This window comes from Dermochelys coriacea, chromosome 11 (assembly GCF_009764565.3).
Source record: "Dermochelys coriacea isolate rDerCor1 chromosome 11, rDerCor1.pri.v4, whole genome shotgun sequence".
Lineage (NCBI taxonomy): Eukaryota > Metazoa > Chordata > Testudines > Dermochelyidae > Dermochelys > Dermochelys coriacea.
The window spans coordinates 17,130,757-17,146,782 of NC_050078.2; the positions used below are offsets into that span (position 1 = coordinate 17,130,757).

At 43.6% G+C, this 16,026-nt stretch overlaps 1 protein-coding gene across 6 annotated transcripts in view; it reads left to right on the forward strand.

The window, feature by feature from the left end:
• The window catches only part of SLC35F5 (solute carrier family 35 member F5), a 62,935-nt gene that overhangs the window by 41,366 nt on the left and 5,543 nt on the right, over positions 1–16,026 (forward strand). For 5 of the 6 annotated variants that reach the window (XM_043505019.1, XM_043505021.1, XM_043505020.1 and 2 more), the window contains 2 exons: positions 1,392–1,551; positions 11,479–11,569. In XM_043505019.1, the coding sequence (XP_043360954.1) occupies positions 1,392–1,551; positions 11,479–11,569 (251 nt within the window). The remainder of the gene's footprint in view (positions 1–1,391; positions 1,552–11,478; positions 11,570–16,026) is intronic. The other variant, XR_006277895.1, reaches the window with a different exon arrangement.

A 16,026-nucleotide genomic window follows, 5' to 3' on the forward strand; every position in this document is an offset into this window, starting at 1 on the left:
TAGCAATAAGAGGAGCTTCTTTCAGTACATTAGGAGCAAGAGAAAGATGGAGAGTGTAGGTCCACTACTTAGAGGGGAAGGAGAGCTAACTAATGCCATCAACAAGGCTGAAGCGTTTTATGCCTCTTTTGCTCAGTCTTTATTAAAATGGTTAATTGTGACCAGATACTCAATACAATCAATATTAACAACAAGGGGGAAGGAACGCAAGCCAAAATAGGATAAGAACAGGTTAAAGAATATTTAGATGAGTTGGCAGGGCCTTATGAAATTTATGATAGGGTACTTAAGGAATGAAATGACGCAATCTCAGAATTGTTAGTAATTATCTTCGAGAACTCATGAAGGACAGGTGAGGTCCTGGAGGACTTCAGAAGGCCAAATATAATACCTGCCTTTTAAAAAGGGGAATAGAGAGATCGTAGGAAATTACAGACCAGTCAGTCTAATTTTGATACCTGGAAAGATGATGGAACAAATTATTAAATAATCAGTTTGTAAGCACCTAGAACAGGGCTAGTCAATAGGCGGATCGTGGGCCAAATCCAGACCATCAGATGCTTTTGAACGGACCCTGAAATCATTTTACTTATTGTTTTTTTAATTATTATTTTCGCTGGAGTCTGGACTGTGACTATACGTTCACAAAGAAATGTGGACTTTTTTTTCCCCAAAGTTTGATCTTTTAGTTCTCTTTTCACATATAGGCAGTGACAACCTATTTTCTCAGACCCATGTTTTCTTCTTAAGACTCGTGTAACTGTCCAATGCACCCCTGTTTTAAATGGACAGTTGGATTCAGGCAGGAGCTCTTACTGACCAGTGTCACTTTTAAAAAGTCTATGATAGAGCTTTGTTGTTGGTTTTTCTTAAAAAAAATAAAAATAAAAATAAAAACATGTTTTATGCCTTGTTATAGCCCTTCTTTCATACTGTGACCCTATGTTGGAATTGAAAAAAGCTGCAGGAGTCCCTCCCAATAGTTCTGGGACCATTTAGCTATTAAAAAAAGATGGTAGTTGTGACACCCTGGATTCCCCATGCTCTAGATCTTCCCTATTGCTAGTATAAATTCTTTCTTGTTGGAATCTTTTTAAAATAGAAGATTGCTTTACTTGTGGAAAGCCAAATACGCATTCTGAACTTGGGGAACTACTAAAAGCCTAGAAGTGTCACATATTGTAAATATTTAAAGTATTGTTTGCCATTTTCAGTTAAAGATTCCTGTATTCGTTTCCCCGGGAGTAGGAACAACCTATTAAGATAGTTTTTCTGCAGCTCTTGCCACACATTTGGACTTCAGGGGAAGCCAAGTAAGGGGAGAAGGAGGTAAATAAAAAATTATGATGAAACTGAAAGGAAACCAACATTAATTTGATTTTTATGTTCAGGTTTTGTAGGCCTCTTTAATCTGCTGCTGCTCTGGCCAGGTTTCTTCCTACTTCATTATACTGGATTCGAGGCCTTTGAGTTTCCCAATAAATTGGTATTGATGTGCATTGTCATTAATGGCCTTATTGGAACAGTTCTGTCAGAATTCCTCTGGCTGTGGTATGTACTGTTTACTTCATACAAGTTGTCCTCTGATACATTATTTAAAGACTGTAAGCTGCTGAGGTCAGAATGATTAGGCTGTGTTTTTGTTTTACAGTGATCTGTAAAGGCAGTCTGAGTTAAAAGAAGTCATCTGATGCATCATAAATTATGGTTTAAGAGCAGTTAGCCTGATAATTGTAAAGAGAAAATGGCTCGAGATTATAGAAAGAAACAAGTGTACATATTATTTAGAACTAAGAAGAATAAACCCAGTAGTTATAAAATTTTTATATTGTTCGCCAATTATAAAACTATTAGAGGAAAGATGGCAAAATTTTGAGGATCCTGTTTATCCTGAAATTGTAGTTTTCTTGTGCTGATTTCTGCTGAACCAATACACTTACCAAAAAAAAAAAAAAAAAAAGGTGAGCATTAATCATCTTGGATTATCTGAGTTTACATAAAAACTATTATTTAAATTCCAGACTCTTGAAATATACTGGCAATGCAAGAATCATATCCAGTAAATTACATACTTCCATAGTTTAAAAGTTTAACTAAATTAGATCTTTGAAAAATGATTGTACTGGTATCTTATTAGCTTGCATTAATCACTAGGAGATGAATTGCAAATTATCAAGTCAGTAAACAAAGGAAATCTAGGATGTGTATCATGGATGAGTAACAGTAGGAATTGGGTCAATAACAGTAGGAATTGAACCAGAGACTTCTGGGTTTAAGACCATGGTCCTCTACCGCATGAGCAGAAGAACTAGGATCAGAGGTTCTTCTTTGAGTACTTGTTCATGTCAATTCCATTAGGTGTGTGCGTGCCACGTGCATGACAGATGGAAGATTTTTCCCCTAGCAGGTAGGGTCGGCCTGGGCACCCCCTGGAGTTGCGCCTTCATGGCGCCCAATATAGCACTCTGCCAACCCATCACCCCCTCAGTTCCTCCTTACTGCTAGTGATGGCTAGCTGGAACTTCCCTCACTCTTGCTTCTCCAAGCTAGTGTCCTGCTGTATTTTGTGTATAGTTAATAGTTTTTGTCTTAAGTTAATACTAATAGTGGCGTTAGTAGGCTAAGTTTTCTTTTTGGAGGTCCCCATGTTTCTTTTCTTCCCCAACCACCGGGGCATGCCTCGGACTCTGGGGTTCGAACCATGTGGTCTGCAGAAAGTTGATGCCAAAAAGTGGCCTGCCCACTTCTTGTTTGAAGTGCCTTGGCAAGAGTCACCAAAAGGACAAGTGGCGCATTTGTAAAGGGTTTTGGCCAAGGACCCTGAAGGATCGCGAGCAGAGTCTCAGACTTATCTTCATGGAGGCAGCTCTCAGCTCGCAATCCGCAATCCAGGTCAGCAGAGCAGATGCTGAGCACCGCCTCCTCTGTGCGCAGCGCACTGGTGGCGCACAAGTCGGCTCCTAGAAAGGAAACTAAGGACTCCCGGCACCAATACAGCGCCGAACGTAAGACTTCTGGTAGGTGCCGATACGTATTCCTGGTGACCCAGAAGAAAAAGAGGCAGGAGAGAGGGCTCTCTCCCCCTCCTAAGCCTAAGGAAACAGTGGCAGGGAGACCTCTAGCCCACCCAGACCCACTACTTTGGGTCTGGCAGCTCCCAGGGGCTCGTCGACTCCTGCCTCGCAAGGGGTCCACTTGAGTCCAGCCTGCTACCGTTCTCTGGACCGTCATTGCCAGGACATTCAACTCTCCTCCACTCCAAAGACTTTTGAGGCAGTGCAGGACCTTATTTTCCTGACTGCTCCGCCTTCTCCAAGGAGTGACAAGGCATTGGTGATAGCCAGACCGCCTAATCCATCTAGAGGCAAGCCAGCAATGATGTCGTGCTGCTCACCATCTCCAACGCACCACTCCCCGGTGCCGGCCGCCCACGGGGGGAAATCGCATCAGTCCCCAGAGGCTTGGCACCGCTTTTCGGCACCATCCAATACTGTTCCTCTGTGGTCTTCTTTTTTGAAGACCTCGGAGTCCAGCAGCAGGAGGTCTAGATCTAGGGGACACCGCCAGCCTCCTCCAGCACCGTGGCCACTTCATTGGCAGCCACCAACTCAGTAACTCTTTTGGACTCCCTGGGCTAACCATCAGGCTAAGGGTCAGGACCAGGCGTAGAGATCCAGATCGACATTGATTGCTTCAGCATTTGTCATCCTTTTACAGCAACTGATACTGGGTCGATCTCCATCGATGACTCCTGCCTGCCACTTTGAGCTCGGTGCCAGCAGCCTCAGCACCATCCACATGAGCACCGCCACCCTCTTGGCACCGAGGGCAGTGATGAGGGCCATGGGCCAGTGTTTTTGTTTTCGTTCTCGTCCTCCCCAGATGACCCTGTTGTGGGCATGTCAAAAGCCCCGGCCTTGGAGGATAGTAGGGTCCTGCAACAGTTGTTGCGCAGGGTGGCCCAGAACCCGGGGATCCAGGCAGAGGAAGTGGTATAGGATGAGGATCCCATGGTGGATATCCTCACCCCCTCTGGACCCTCGCGTATCGTGTTGCCACTTATTAAAACTATAAGGGACAGCACAAAAACTTCGTGGTAGACCCTGGCCTCCTTGCCCCCCCCACTGCAAGTAGGAATGAAAGAAGCTATTTCGTCCCCTCAAAGGGGTACCAGTACTTGTACGCTCACCCTCCACCCGATTCCCTGGTGGTGGATGCTGCGAACCAAACGGAGTTCCAGGGACCCTCCCCTGAAAACCGGGAGGCCAAAAAGGTTAACTTATTCAGGGGGAAAGTATACTCTATCTCTGGTTTGCAGCTCCTAATTGCAAACCAACAGGCCATCATTAGCAGATACTCTAACACCTGTGGAGCGATGGACAAGTTTGCTGAGCTGCTACCACCAGACTCCTGTTCTGAATTGAATGCCTTGGTGGAGGAAGGCAAACTCATTTATAGGGCTTCCTTGCAGGTAGCTCTTGATGGCGTGGATGCAGCCCCCATACCATGGCTATGGGGGTGGCCAGGAGGAGATCCTCTTGGCTCCAGATCTCTGGACTACCTCACGAAGTCCAGCAGATCATCCACAACCTACCTTTTGAAGGTTAGGCATTGTTTTCTGAAAAGACAGAAGACTGCACAGTTTAAAAGACTCGAGGGCTACCCTCAAGTCCCTGAGTATACAGTCCCGCCACACAATGCAGGCATTTCAGGCTGCAACCTCCTCCGTGGTTTTACCAGCAAAAATGACAGGGTGGTTCCTGTAGGAGGAATAGGAGTGGCAGGAAGTAATTGTACCTGTCCTCAGGCCAGGACTCTGGCCAAACCAAGCCTTTTGCGGGCTAGAAACAGTCCTTTTGAAGGCGTGCACGAGGATGTCGTACCAGATCAAGAACTGGATCTGCTCCGCCTTACTTTTTTGTCCCGACTGTCCGCTTTCTACTGTGCATCGTCCCATATCACTTCAGGCCTCTGGGTGCTCCACACATAGGGAGGGGATACTCCATCCAATTCTGTGCCCTCCTACCCTTCCACCTCCCTTCCCCGTCCCTCTGCAGGGACCCTTCTCATGAGCAACTCCTTTTACAGGAGTGCACTCGCTCCTTTTGCTAGGGGCAGTGGTAGAGGTTCCTCAGGAGCAGAAGGGCAAGGGCTTCTATTCCTAGTATTTCCTAATACTGAAAACCATTGGAGAGCTCAGGCGCACCCTAGATCTGCAAGAAATCAACAAATCTGTGAAGAAACTCAAATTCCACATGGTCTCTTTAGCCTCCATCATCCCTTCATGGGATCCAGGAGACTGGTATGCCGCCCTCGACTTGAAGGATGCTTACTTTCACATAGTGATAACTCTGTCCCGCAGAAAATACCTCAGGTTTGTGGTGAACACCACCCACTACCAGTTCACGGTCCTTCCATTTGGCCTGTCAGCTGCACCTCGAGTATTCACCAAGTACATGGCAGTCATGGCTGTGTTCCTGCACAGGTGACGGGTACGGTGTTGCCATACCTTGATGACTGGCTGATTAAGGGCTGATTCAGGACTCGAGTAGAGAAGTTCCCTTCATAAGAGCATCTTACGACAAATTGGGCCTGCTACTGAACAAGGGAAAATCAAAGCTGTCCCTGATTCAGAGGATAGAATTTGTAGGGGCAGTACTGGACTCAACACAGGCCAGGTCATTCCTTCCCGAAGTGAGATTTCGAGCCCTAGGTGATGGCATTCAAGGTCTCAGACAGTTCCCCACCACCACAGCACAGAACTGCCTGAAACTTGTAGGACACATGGCTACTTGTACCTACATAGTACTCTGACTTCGACCTCTTCAGTCATGGCTAGCGTCAGTGTATCAGCCAGCCCGAGTCAGTTTGTCCAGGATTGTAACCCTGCCTCCTCCGGTACTCCTGTGGTGGCTCACTCCGCAGGTAGTACGTGCAGGGGTCCCCTTCACCAGCCCTCAGCCATCCATCAGACGCGTCAGACTTGGGCTGTGGGGCACATTTGGGAGACCTCGGAACACAAGGCCTCTGATCTCAGGCAGATCTCTCTACACATCAACGTTAGAGAGCTGAGAATGGTACGCCTGGCATGCCAGACTTTCCAAGCCCACCTAACAGGTAGATGTGTATCAGTCATGACAGACAACACCACGGCGATGTTTTATATCAACAAACGGGGGTGCACGCTCCTCTCCCCTGTGCCAAGAAGCACTCATGCTGTGGGACTTGTGTGTAGAGCACTTGATACACCTGCAAACATCGTACCTCCCTGGAGTTCAGAACGAGTTGGCAGACCATCTCAGCAGGTCATTCCACGGCCACGAGTGGTTTCTTTGCCCGGATGTCGTGAACTCAATCTTCCATCAGTGGGGCTTTCTCCAGATAGACCTGTTTGTCACGTAACATGACAGGAAGTGTCAGCAGTTTTGCTCCTTCCTGAATCACAGCCCGGGCTCCATCACAGATGTGCTCCTCCTTCCCTGGGGAGGCCATCTCCTATATGCGTTCCTGCCCATCCTTCTCATTCACAAGGTGCTCCTTGAGATGTGAAGGGAAGACGCTTCAGTGATATTGATAGCTCCAGCCTTGTTCTGTCAGCATTGGTACACATCACTCCTGGAAATGTCCATGGAAGCTCCAGTTACCTTGCTGCTCTTCTCGGACTTACTAACTCAGGATCACTGCCGTCTCCAACATCCGAACCTCGAGTCGCTCCACCTCACAGCATGGAAGCTCCATGGATGCCCCCTGTGGAGCTTTCTTGCTCTGATCAAGTCAGACAAGTTCTCCTTGGCAGCAGGAAATCCTCCACGAGAGTTACCTACCTTGCCAAGTAGAAGAAATTTTCAGTCTGATTGGCGCAGCACCATTCGGCGCCGATGCTCGCCTTGGTGCTACTTATACTGGACTATTTTCTCCACCTCCAGCAGCAGGGACCCTCTGTCGTAAATAAGGTTCATTTGGCTGCCATCTCTGCCTTCCACCCAGGCTCAGAGGGACTGTTAGGGGGCTTATTTCTTCACCCGCTTACTTCCCTGGTCCTTCTTGCATGAACAGAGAGCAACAATACCCGAAGTCCAAAAGTGCAAACAATTTGATACTTATTGGGGTGAACTTCCAGCAAGCATAATTCCAGTTTCCTTCCTTACTGTCCCTTTCCCAGCTCTGACACCACAGAGCCTTACACCTGTGTCTCTGTTTCCATTCCTGCCCTTAGCCAAACATGATTCCAATTCCCCCCCATTACCTATTCCCATTTCCCCCACCCACCCACTTCCTGATTGACTGCAGACTGTATAGTAAAACTTGAGTTCTGCTTAGCTATACCTTAACCAATCATTTTCCTGAAATTTAACTAACCAATCCTAACATATTGTAACATGATTATGCAATCATTATATACCACCACCTTAATTAGTTTACACCCAGCAAAATTAATTATACAGCAGACAGAAACAATCACAGAACCAGACAGAGATTACACAGACAGACAATTGCGAAATGGGGACTACAGTGATAGAACAAACACAGAAATGAGGATTTCACATCCCAGCTATTGATAAGTGAGTTTTTGCCAGACGGGATGCTATCAAACTAAGTTTCCTTTTACATCTTCTAGGCACTTCCCTTTCTCTTGGAGGCAATAGGCATCATCAGGACAGGATTGTATTCCTAACAGCCCAATAGCATCTTATTTCAATGTGATTAGTTTGGAATGTGAGGATGTGACCGGTCGCTTCCCAGCTTATGGCTGCCTCTGTTGCTTAGCCAAAGGCCTTAGCCTAAGAACAGAGCCTCAGATTGTCAAAGTAAGAGAAGGACCTTGCACTGGCAGATAGTGATTTTGATTCTTTTATACCTCTATAACTAGCCAAGTGATAAGAATTCTTAGAGTATAGGCCTTTACAGACAGGCCTGAATATCTATATCCTAAAAGGGATGCTTGGTCTTTGCCAACCCGTTGGCCAGCTGTTTCCTTAAAGGTCTCAACAGGCTATACCAGCTGGTCTGACAGCCTGTTTCAGCTTGGGACCTCAATTTGGTCTTATCCAGACTTATGGGGTCGCCGTTTGAGCCTTTGACGACGTGCTTCCTGTTCTCTCTCCCATACAAGGTGGCATTTCTGGTAGCAATAACCTCAGCTAGGAGGGTGTCTGAGCAGGGCCCTAACATCAGAGCCTCCTTACACTGTATTCCATAAGGACAAGGTTCAGCTCAGGCCTCACCGGCTTTTCTCCCGAAGGTTGTCTCCCAGTTCCATATCAACCAGGACATCTTCATCCCGGTGTTCTATCCTAAGCTGCACTTGACTGGCAGGGAGCAAAGGCTTCACTCATTGGATGTCTGCAGAGCACTAGCTTTCTACATCGAGAGAACTAAATCATTCCAAAAGTCCGTCCAGTTATTCGTGGTAGTGGTGGACAGAGTGAAATGTCTTCCTGTCTCTTCTTGAGATTTTTGTCATGGATCACATCCTGCATCTGTGAGTGCTGCAACCTGGCAGGGGTGCCTGCTCCTTTGATCACTGCGCACTCCACCAGAGCTCAGGCCTCTTCAACGGCGTTCCTGGTGCAGGTCTCCATCCAGGAAATGTGCAGAGCAGTGATCTGGTCCTCCATACACACTTTGACCACGTGCTACGCAATCACCCAGCAGGCCAGAGACAATATGGCCTTTGGAAGAGCAGTGTTCCAATCAGTTGACTACTCCGCCCCACCTCCTGAACTTGGGCTTTTGAGTCGCCTGATTGGAATTGACATGAACAAGCACTTGAAGAAAGAATGGTTGCTCACCTTCTCATAACTGTTGTTCTTCAAGATGTGGTGTTCATGTCCATTCCAATACCCTTCCTCCTTACCCCTCTGTCGGAATAGCAAGAAGGAACTGAGGTCGGCAGGGCCCTATATTGGGAGCCATGAAGTTGCGACTCCAGGGGGCGCTCAAGCAAACCCTACGGATGCTGCTAGAGGAAAAATTTTCTGGCTGTCGTGCACGCAGCACGCACACACCTGATTGAATGGTCATGAACAACACATCTCGAAGAACAACAGTTATGAGAAGGTGAGTAACTGTTTTTTGTGTCAGGCTTCTGAACTGAGTGGCCTAGTCATTGGACGGTGACTGAGCCACACTGTGAAGGTTACACATGCATCACAGCGTATAGGCTCTTAGTATTTTGATAAGTTTTCGTTTTAATTGACAGGATATTTTGGAATATTATACACCATCTCGCTAATAAGAGACATCTCTCTAGTGATGGGTATTAAATCATTTGCTGAAAAATGAAGCAAGATTGCTAAATTGGAAAAAAAAATAATTGCCAAAGTGTAGATTAGAAAAATATTCTTGTGTTGTAACACTTGTTTGAGCTGAAACCATTTAAATGTTGAGATCCCAGCTCCTACATTAAGCTAGTGATTTCATGGCAATGCAGTGAATGAGAAATCTCATTTTGTCCCCAAACTCTCCCTAAAATATTTCTAATTCCAAAGAATCTTAGGATTCTTTGAGTTAACATCAAATGTCCTTTTACTCATGCAATAGTCCCAACAAGACCACAGTTGTTTTTGCTTTTTTAATTACACTTTTATGTGCGTACAACATAAATGCATAAGCTGAAGAGCCAAGTGGCAGATTTTGAGTCTTAATTATTTGTTTCTTCATATTTGTAGGTTTGAATTAAACTTTGTACTCCTAAATTTCTGTGTGGTTGAATTGCTTCTGTATTTGGAAGAACTTAAAGTTGGGTCATAGAAAGTAGCTACCAGTTAAAAGTGTTGTGAACAGGAGCTGGAAATTTGGATTTGTGCATTTAATTTTGGGGAAGTGGAGAGTCCCTTTTTTGCTGCTTTATGCTCTATAAATAAACAAGGCCTAATATTTGTTTGCTTCCTCTCTCTGCCCCCATCATCCCGTTCAAGTATTTTTTCTGCCTTTTTTTTGGTTAAGTTCACCAATATAATGTCCAGTCTAGTCTATGTTTTGCTGGAAGCCTCTCTGAGAAGGACCCAGTGGCTTGGATTGGGGGTTCTCTCATTCCTTAATTGAAGAGGCATGTGCATTAAATCTTTACCCAAAAGACTTTTCCAACTGTTTGTTCAAACTGTTTGAGTTTAATAGATGTTAACAAAAATAAAATAATTTTGTGATGTGAATAAAAATCACATCCCCTTTCAGTTAACTAGGTTTCATGTGCATAGCTTCTGTGATGTCACTCCTACTAATTTTCTAGTTATCCATATAATTACATAGGAAAGACTTAACTCAATTTTTAAAAATAAAATAAAAAATATTGATATTCTTAAATCTAAGGTCTTGTTTAAAGTTGGTAATTAGTATTGGTCAGATAACTGAGGGAGAGGGGGTTGTTTTCTGTGGAAAATTTCAACATTTTGGCCAAAAAACTGAAAATCTTCAGCTGAAAACAGAAAATTTTGGTTTGGTAATGTCACTATGGTACATTTTAAGAGATGTAGTCTGTCTGGTAATCTGGCCCAGAGAGGAGAATGGGGTGGTGAGGCATCTGGACTACATCTCTGTTGAGGCAATGTGGTAGCATTTCTGAATAAAATCTTTGCATTTTTCAACCAGAATCTTTATTGGTGTGGAGATTGTTTGGTTGTGGGGGTTTTTTGGGGTGTGTGGGAGGGTAAGGTTGTTTGTTTTTTAACAGGAGGTCAGTCTGTGGAAAGTTATTGGGGTTTTTTTGTTTGATATTTACTAGAAAGGTCAATTTTCTGTTGAAACAGTTTTGATGGAAAATTTTGACCAGCCCTAGTAATTAGGAAGTTAAATTAAAATAGAAAAAATATATCTGGTGCCCTCTTTGTTCCTTGATGATGGAGCTAAAGAAACAAAAAAGGGTACAAGTTCTGGGTTTTTTTCCAGATTACCCATAAAACTTCCTAATTACTGATTTTGATAGTCCACAAGTATCTAATACCATTAGACTCATAAATAAATAGGTAATTTAGTTTAATGAACAGTAATGACTGAAGTGGGAAAATAAGCATTTACAGGGTTATTAAATCGGTGATTCTTTACATGACAAAGCAGAATACCTCTTAGGAAGGTATCTGTTGTCAAGCCTGGTTTTACATTTGGGATCATTGACTTGATGGATCATAGTGTTTAACTTACAGCCTTTCTTAGTATCTTACATGCTGTTAACTTGATACCGAAATGGCTCAAACTAGGCAAGCCTTACTTTAGATCTTTTGTTGGGCCAATAATTTGTGAACCTAAAGAATACTTCAAATTCACAGTAATTCCAAGAAATGTCTTATTTAAAATATATATATATATATCATATGGCTCAGTCACTTTCACATTGAAGGTGTCCTGCAAAGAACTTTTGAAAACAAACCTTATGGCTTTACACTTAAAACAAACCTTAACTAACAGATAACCTTGATTAAATCTCTTCTGCACTTTAAAGTATTTGTCTTAATTTTTAAATAAGACTTTTATATTTTTTAGGGGCTGCTTTCTTACCTCATCACTGATAGGCACACTTGCGCTAAGCCTTACAATACCTCTGTCCATAATAGCTGACATGTGCATGCAGAAGGTAATGTACACTTGATTACTGATAAGATTTGAGCATTATTAACAGGCCTAAGTAGGTATCTTTTAATGCAATGCCAGTGTTAAAGCTGAATGTACACAATGTACAGTATTTTCCTATTACTGTTAATTATCAAGACTGAATTGTCTGTCATCCTTCCTGTATGTATCTTAATCTTGTTTGTTACTGCATACTTAATTTATCTCACTGAAATACAACTTCAAAAAAAAGTAATTTAAATCACCAAACTCTCCCACTTCAGTTCCCTTACCTGTTCTAATCATTTTACTAAACCTGTAGAACATCATGTAACAGCATCCTTAAATAGCAACTTAATAGTGTAAAATCCTGTTTGTGGCCTGTATATCTTGAAAATATTCGGTTAGTGATGTAAAAAACCTGTAGGTTAATGTCTGCAGAAGATGGACAATTTAAGGCTTAATCCTAGATTTTATGAATACGATAAACATTAAATTAAATTTGTAAATGAAGAGATCCCAATTAAAAAAACAAACTCCTTATTTCCATAGGTATTGTGTCATAGAAGTTAATAACTGTGAGAGAGTACTTCATGTGATTAAAATAAATATCCGAAAATAGTGTGTTTAGAACAGAAATGAGCCACAATTTTTCATTTGTATTCCCTCTCAAACTAAATTGTCTAAATTTTTGTTGAATAGTCTATTAAAATTAGATCATTTTTGTCATGATTGTCATATAAAATGTAGCTGTCTTTCTGAATATTTGACTGTAGTATTTTATCAATGGCAAGGAACCCCAAATTCTTAATTTGTTTATATGAATTATAATCTGCATTTAGTGTTCTCATAACATAGGAATGAGGGGTCATCAAATCAAATAAATAGGCAGCAGATTTAAAACAAACAAAAGGAAGTATTTTTTCACACAATGCACAGTCAACCTGTGGAACTCCTTGCCAGAGGATGTTGTCAAGGCCAAACTATAACAGGGTTCAAAAAAGAACTAGATAAATTCATGGAGAATAGGTCCATCAATGGCTATTTGCCAGGAGGGACAGGGATGGTGTCCCTAGCCTCTGTTTGCCAGAAGCTGGGAATGGGTGACTGGATGGATAACTTGATGTTTACCTGTTCTGTTAATTCCCTCTGCGGCACCTGGCATTGGCCACTGTCAGAAGACAGGATACTAGGCTAGATGGACCTTTAATTTGACACCGGTATAGCCGTTCTTATGTTCTACGTGTCGTAACAATTAATATATACATACATGTTGAGTACTACTTTGTCTTCATTTTCATTCTTGTTTTAGTTGACTCAAAGCGCTCCGTCTTACAGGTTTGTTTTTCTGTTTCCTAAGATCATGGGCTCTTAAAACTTTGCTGGTGCTCCTAATGTTGGAGCAAATAATTATTCCGTTTTGCTGCAAAGTCTGACTGTAACAACTGAGATCACTTGATCTATCTCTATAATACCTGTTTAACTTTTTGGAATAGCTTTCAAAACTAGCACAAGTACTACTTGTGGGGGGAGGAGAAAGCATACATTGTGCTTAAGTGATGTGCCTCACAATTTTTTAAATTATTGTATATGTTATCTTTCTCACCTGTATCGTTAATTCTTCTTTGTACTCACCAAAAATATATATATATATATGTGTGTGTATATATATATATATATATATATATATATATATATATATATATATATATATATATATGGATATTGATCAGGTGCCTTTTGTACTTATCAAAGGGAAATCATGAAAGCTTCCTTTATGTTCTGACAAATTTAAACAAATGACAGCAATGACTAACAGTTAGTTGTATGTTGCTAAATAAGTCGGAAATTCTCCTTTCCCTTAAATAATATTGAAATGGTTAAAGTTCTTTGGTTTAGATGGTAAACCCAAAAATGAATCAGTAAGCAATACAATAATTTAAAAGCAGCTTAAACTTACAGCAATTCCCAGCTTAGAGGATCTGGACTCAGTTTGTAGACTGGATTCCCTTCACCCATTGATGGCATGCAGCAGCTATTAAATGCAACAAAATAGTCTAAGGCAGGTCAGGAAGTGGACATATACTCTATTTCATGGGTGGGCAATCTTTTTGGCCTGAGGGCCATATCTGAGTACGGAAATTGTATGACGGGCCATGAATGCTCACGAAATTGGGGGTTGGGATGCAGGGGGTGAGGGCTCTGCGGTGGGGCCAGAAATGAGTTCAGGGTGCAGGAGGGGGCTCCGGGCAGGGGGTGAGGGCTCTGGCTCTGGATGTAGGCTCTGGGGTAGGGCTGGGGATGAGGGGTTAGGGGTGCAGGAGGGGGCTCTGGGCTGGGACCGAGGGGTTTAAAGGGCAAGAGGGAGATCAGGGCTGGGGAAGGGGGTCAGGGGTGCAGGCTCTGGGTGGCGCTTACCTCAAGCATCTCCCAGAGGCAGCGGCATGTCGCCCGTCTGGCTCCTACGTGGAAGCGCAGCCGGATGGCTCTGTGCGCTGCCCTGTCTGCAGGCGCCACCCCTGCAGCTCCCATTGGCCGTGGTTCCTGGACAATGGGAGCTGCGGGGGCAGTGCTTGGGGCGGGGAAGCATGTGAAGCCCCTTGGCTGCCCCTACACCTAGGAGCTGGACGGGGGAAGTGCCACTGTTTCTGGGAACTGCGCGGAGTGGGACAAGCCCCCGACCCCACTCCCCAGCTGGAGCGCCGGAGCAGGACAAGCCCCGGACCCCACTCCCTGGTGGAAGCTCAAGAACCAGATTAAAATGTCTGGAGGGCTGGATGCAGTCCCCGGGCTGTAGTTTGCCACTCCTGCTCTATTCAGTTGAAACTACACAAGGAATATAGGTAGGCACAGTCACCTAAATTCTACACTGGGCAGGTCTTTAAGGGTGAACTCACTTATTCTTACTGTGATGTCACAATATATTTAGTTCCAGAAACCTGTGCATATTAATATTCCAAATGTCCTGTATTAATTCAGTCTGCCAGTTGCTGATCACTCTACCACTCTCAATGACATTTCTTTTCTTCTGAAGCGGGGTCTTTAATCCAGCTTGACTCTGGGTAGTTTGAAATCTCAAAAGATCAAAGCTCAAGCACAAAGATGATACATAAAAGTACACTAACAATTCCTTATGGACCCCACAAGAAATATTACTTGGATCAATTTATACATCATGTAGATGTCTTGAGTGAACAAACAGGTTTCAGATGTTACTTGTGGTTGTTCAGTTTACGCTACATTTTTACCACAGGCTTATTTTAAAAACTAATTTATTAGCTCATTAGGTAACTTATTACAGTAGTTCATTAAATTGCAGTTTTTTACATTACTTTTGAGATATTCTTTTACTTGCTTGTAGAGGGTCTGTCCCCATTCTGATACTTAAATGTGGGGAGAATAAAGCTGGTCACAAATTTTTCACAGGGAAAATTTCCATTCTGATGAACAATTTTTTTCTTTGTGCATTTTTTGTGCATATTATTGTTTCATTTTGATTTAATGTCCCTTTGGGTTTTTTTGAATAAACTGAAAAGCTTTGGTTTTTGGGGTTTTTTTTGGACTTTAAGGGTTTTCCCCCCATCTTCTCACTTTTCCCCTCTACTGAAAAAAAGGGGTAGGAGTGTGTTGGTGGATCGTGAGCCAACTTCACCTGTCTGTGTTTGAACACTTTCCCCACTCTTTCCAATTGGAAAATGAAGTGGAGTTGTGGTAAGAAGCAGGTGTCTTTTCCTGCTGAGGAGGGAAGAGTTCTGAAATGTGTGCAATCTTTTGAATATCACGGTGCTGTCACCTTGTCTTCAAAATAATTACATTGTCACTATAGTCTTGGCAAACCATTCAGGTGCACAAGGATATTAATGTGTTCCTCACAATGTCTGGGTCACATGATTTGCATGATAAAAACTTGAAAATGTAGTCTGTTATTTCAGTGACATGTACCATTGACCAATGTTCCTTGTAAATCACATGCACGTGAGACTGTGTGTCACAAATGATGCCGCTCGCAAATTCCTCTGTTCCTGGGGTGGGCATTGTGAGAACTGAAGTAATGACTAAGGGCTCCCCAGCTGTAGGGTGTGGAGGTGACAGTGGGACCCAAAGGGGCTGGAGCAGCTGCCATGGCACCCTGAAATGGATTAGAGCTGGGAGCAGCTACTCTGGGCAAGAGAGCTTCCCTGTCTGGAGCAGTTGCCTCTACTGCTGTTCTGGGTCTCCTTAGCTCCTCTCGCTTCCCAGGGAGAGCACCCACTTCTCTCCCTGGCACCCTAACCCTCCACTCTGACCCACTGCCCTTGGCTCACCCCATCCTTATGCAGAACACAGCTTCACATTTCTCTGCTGCCTCTGACACCCCCACTCCGTCTATCTCTGACTCCCTCATTTCCCTGGTCTCCATGCAGAGCACTCACCATGACCCCCCCCATCCCCAACATGCCGACTTGCTTCCACTCCACAGGTAGAGCACCCAACCGAGCACCC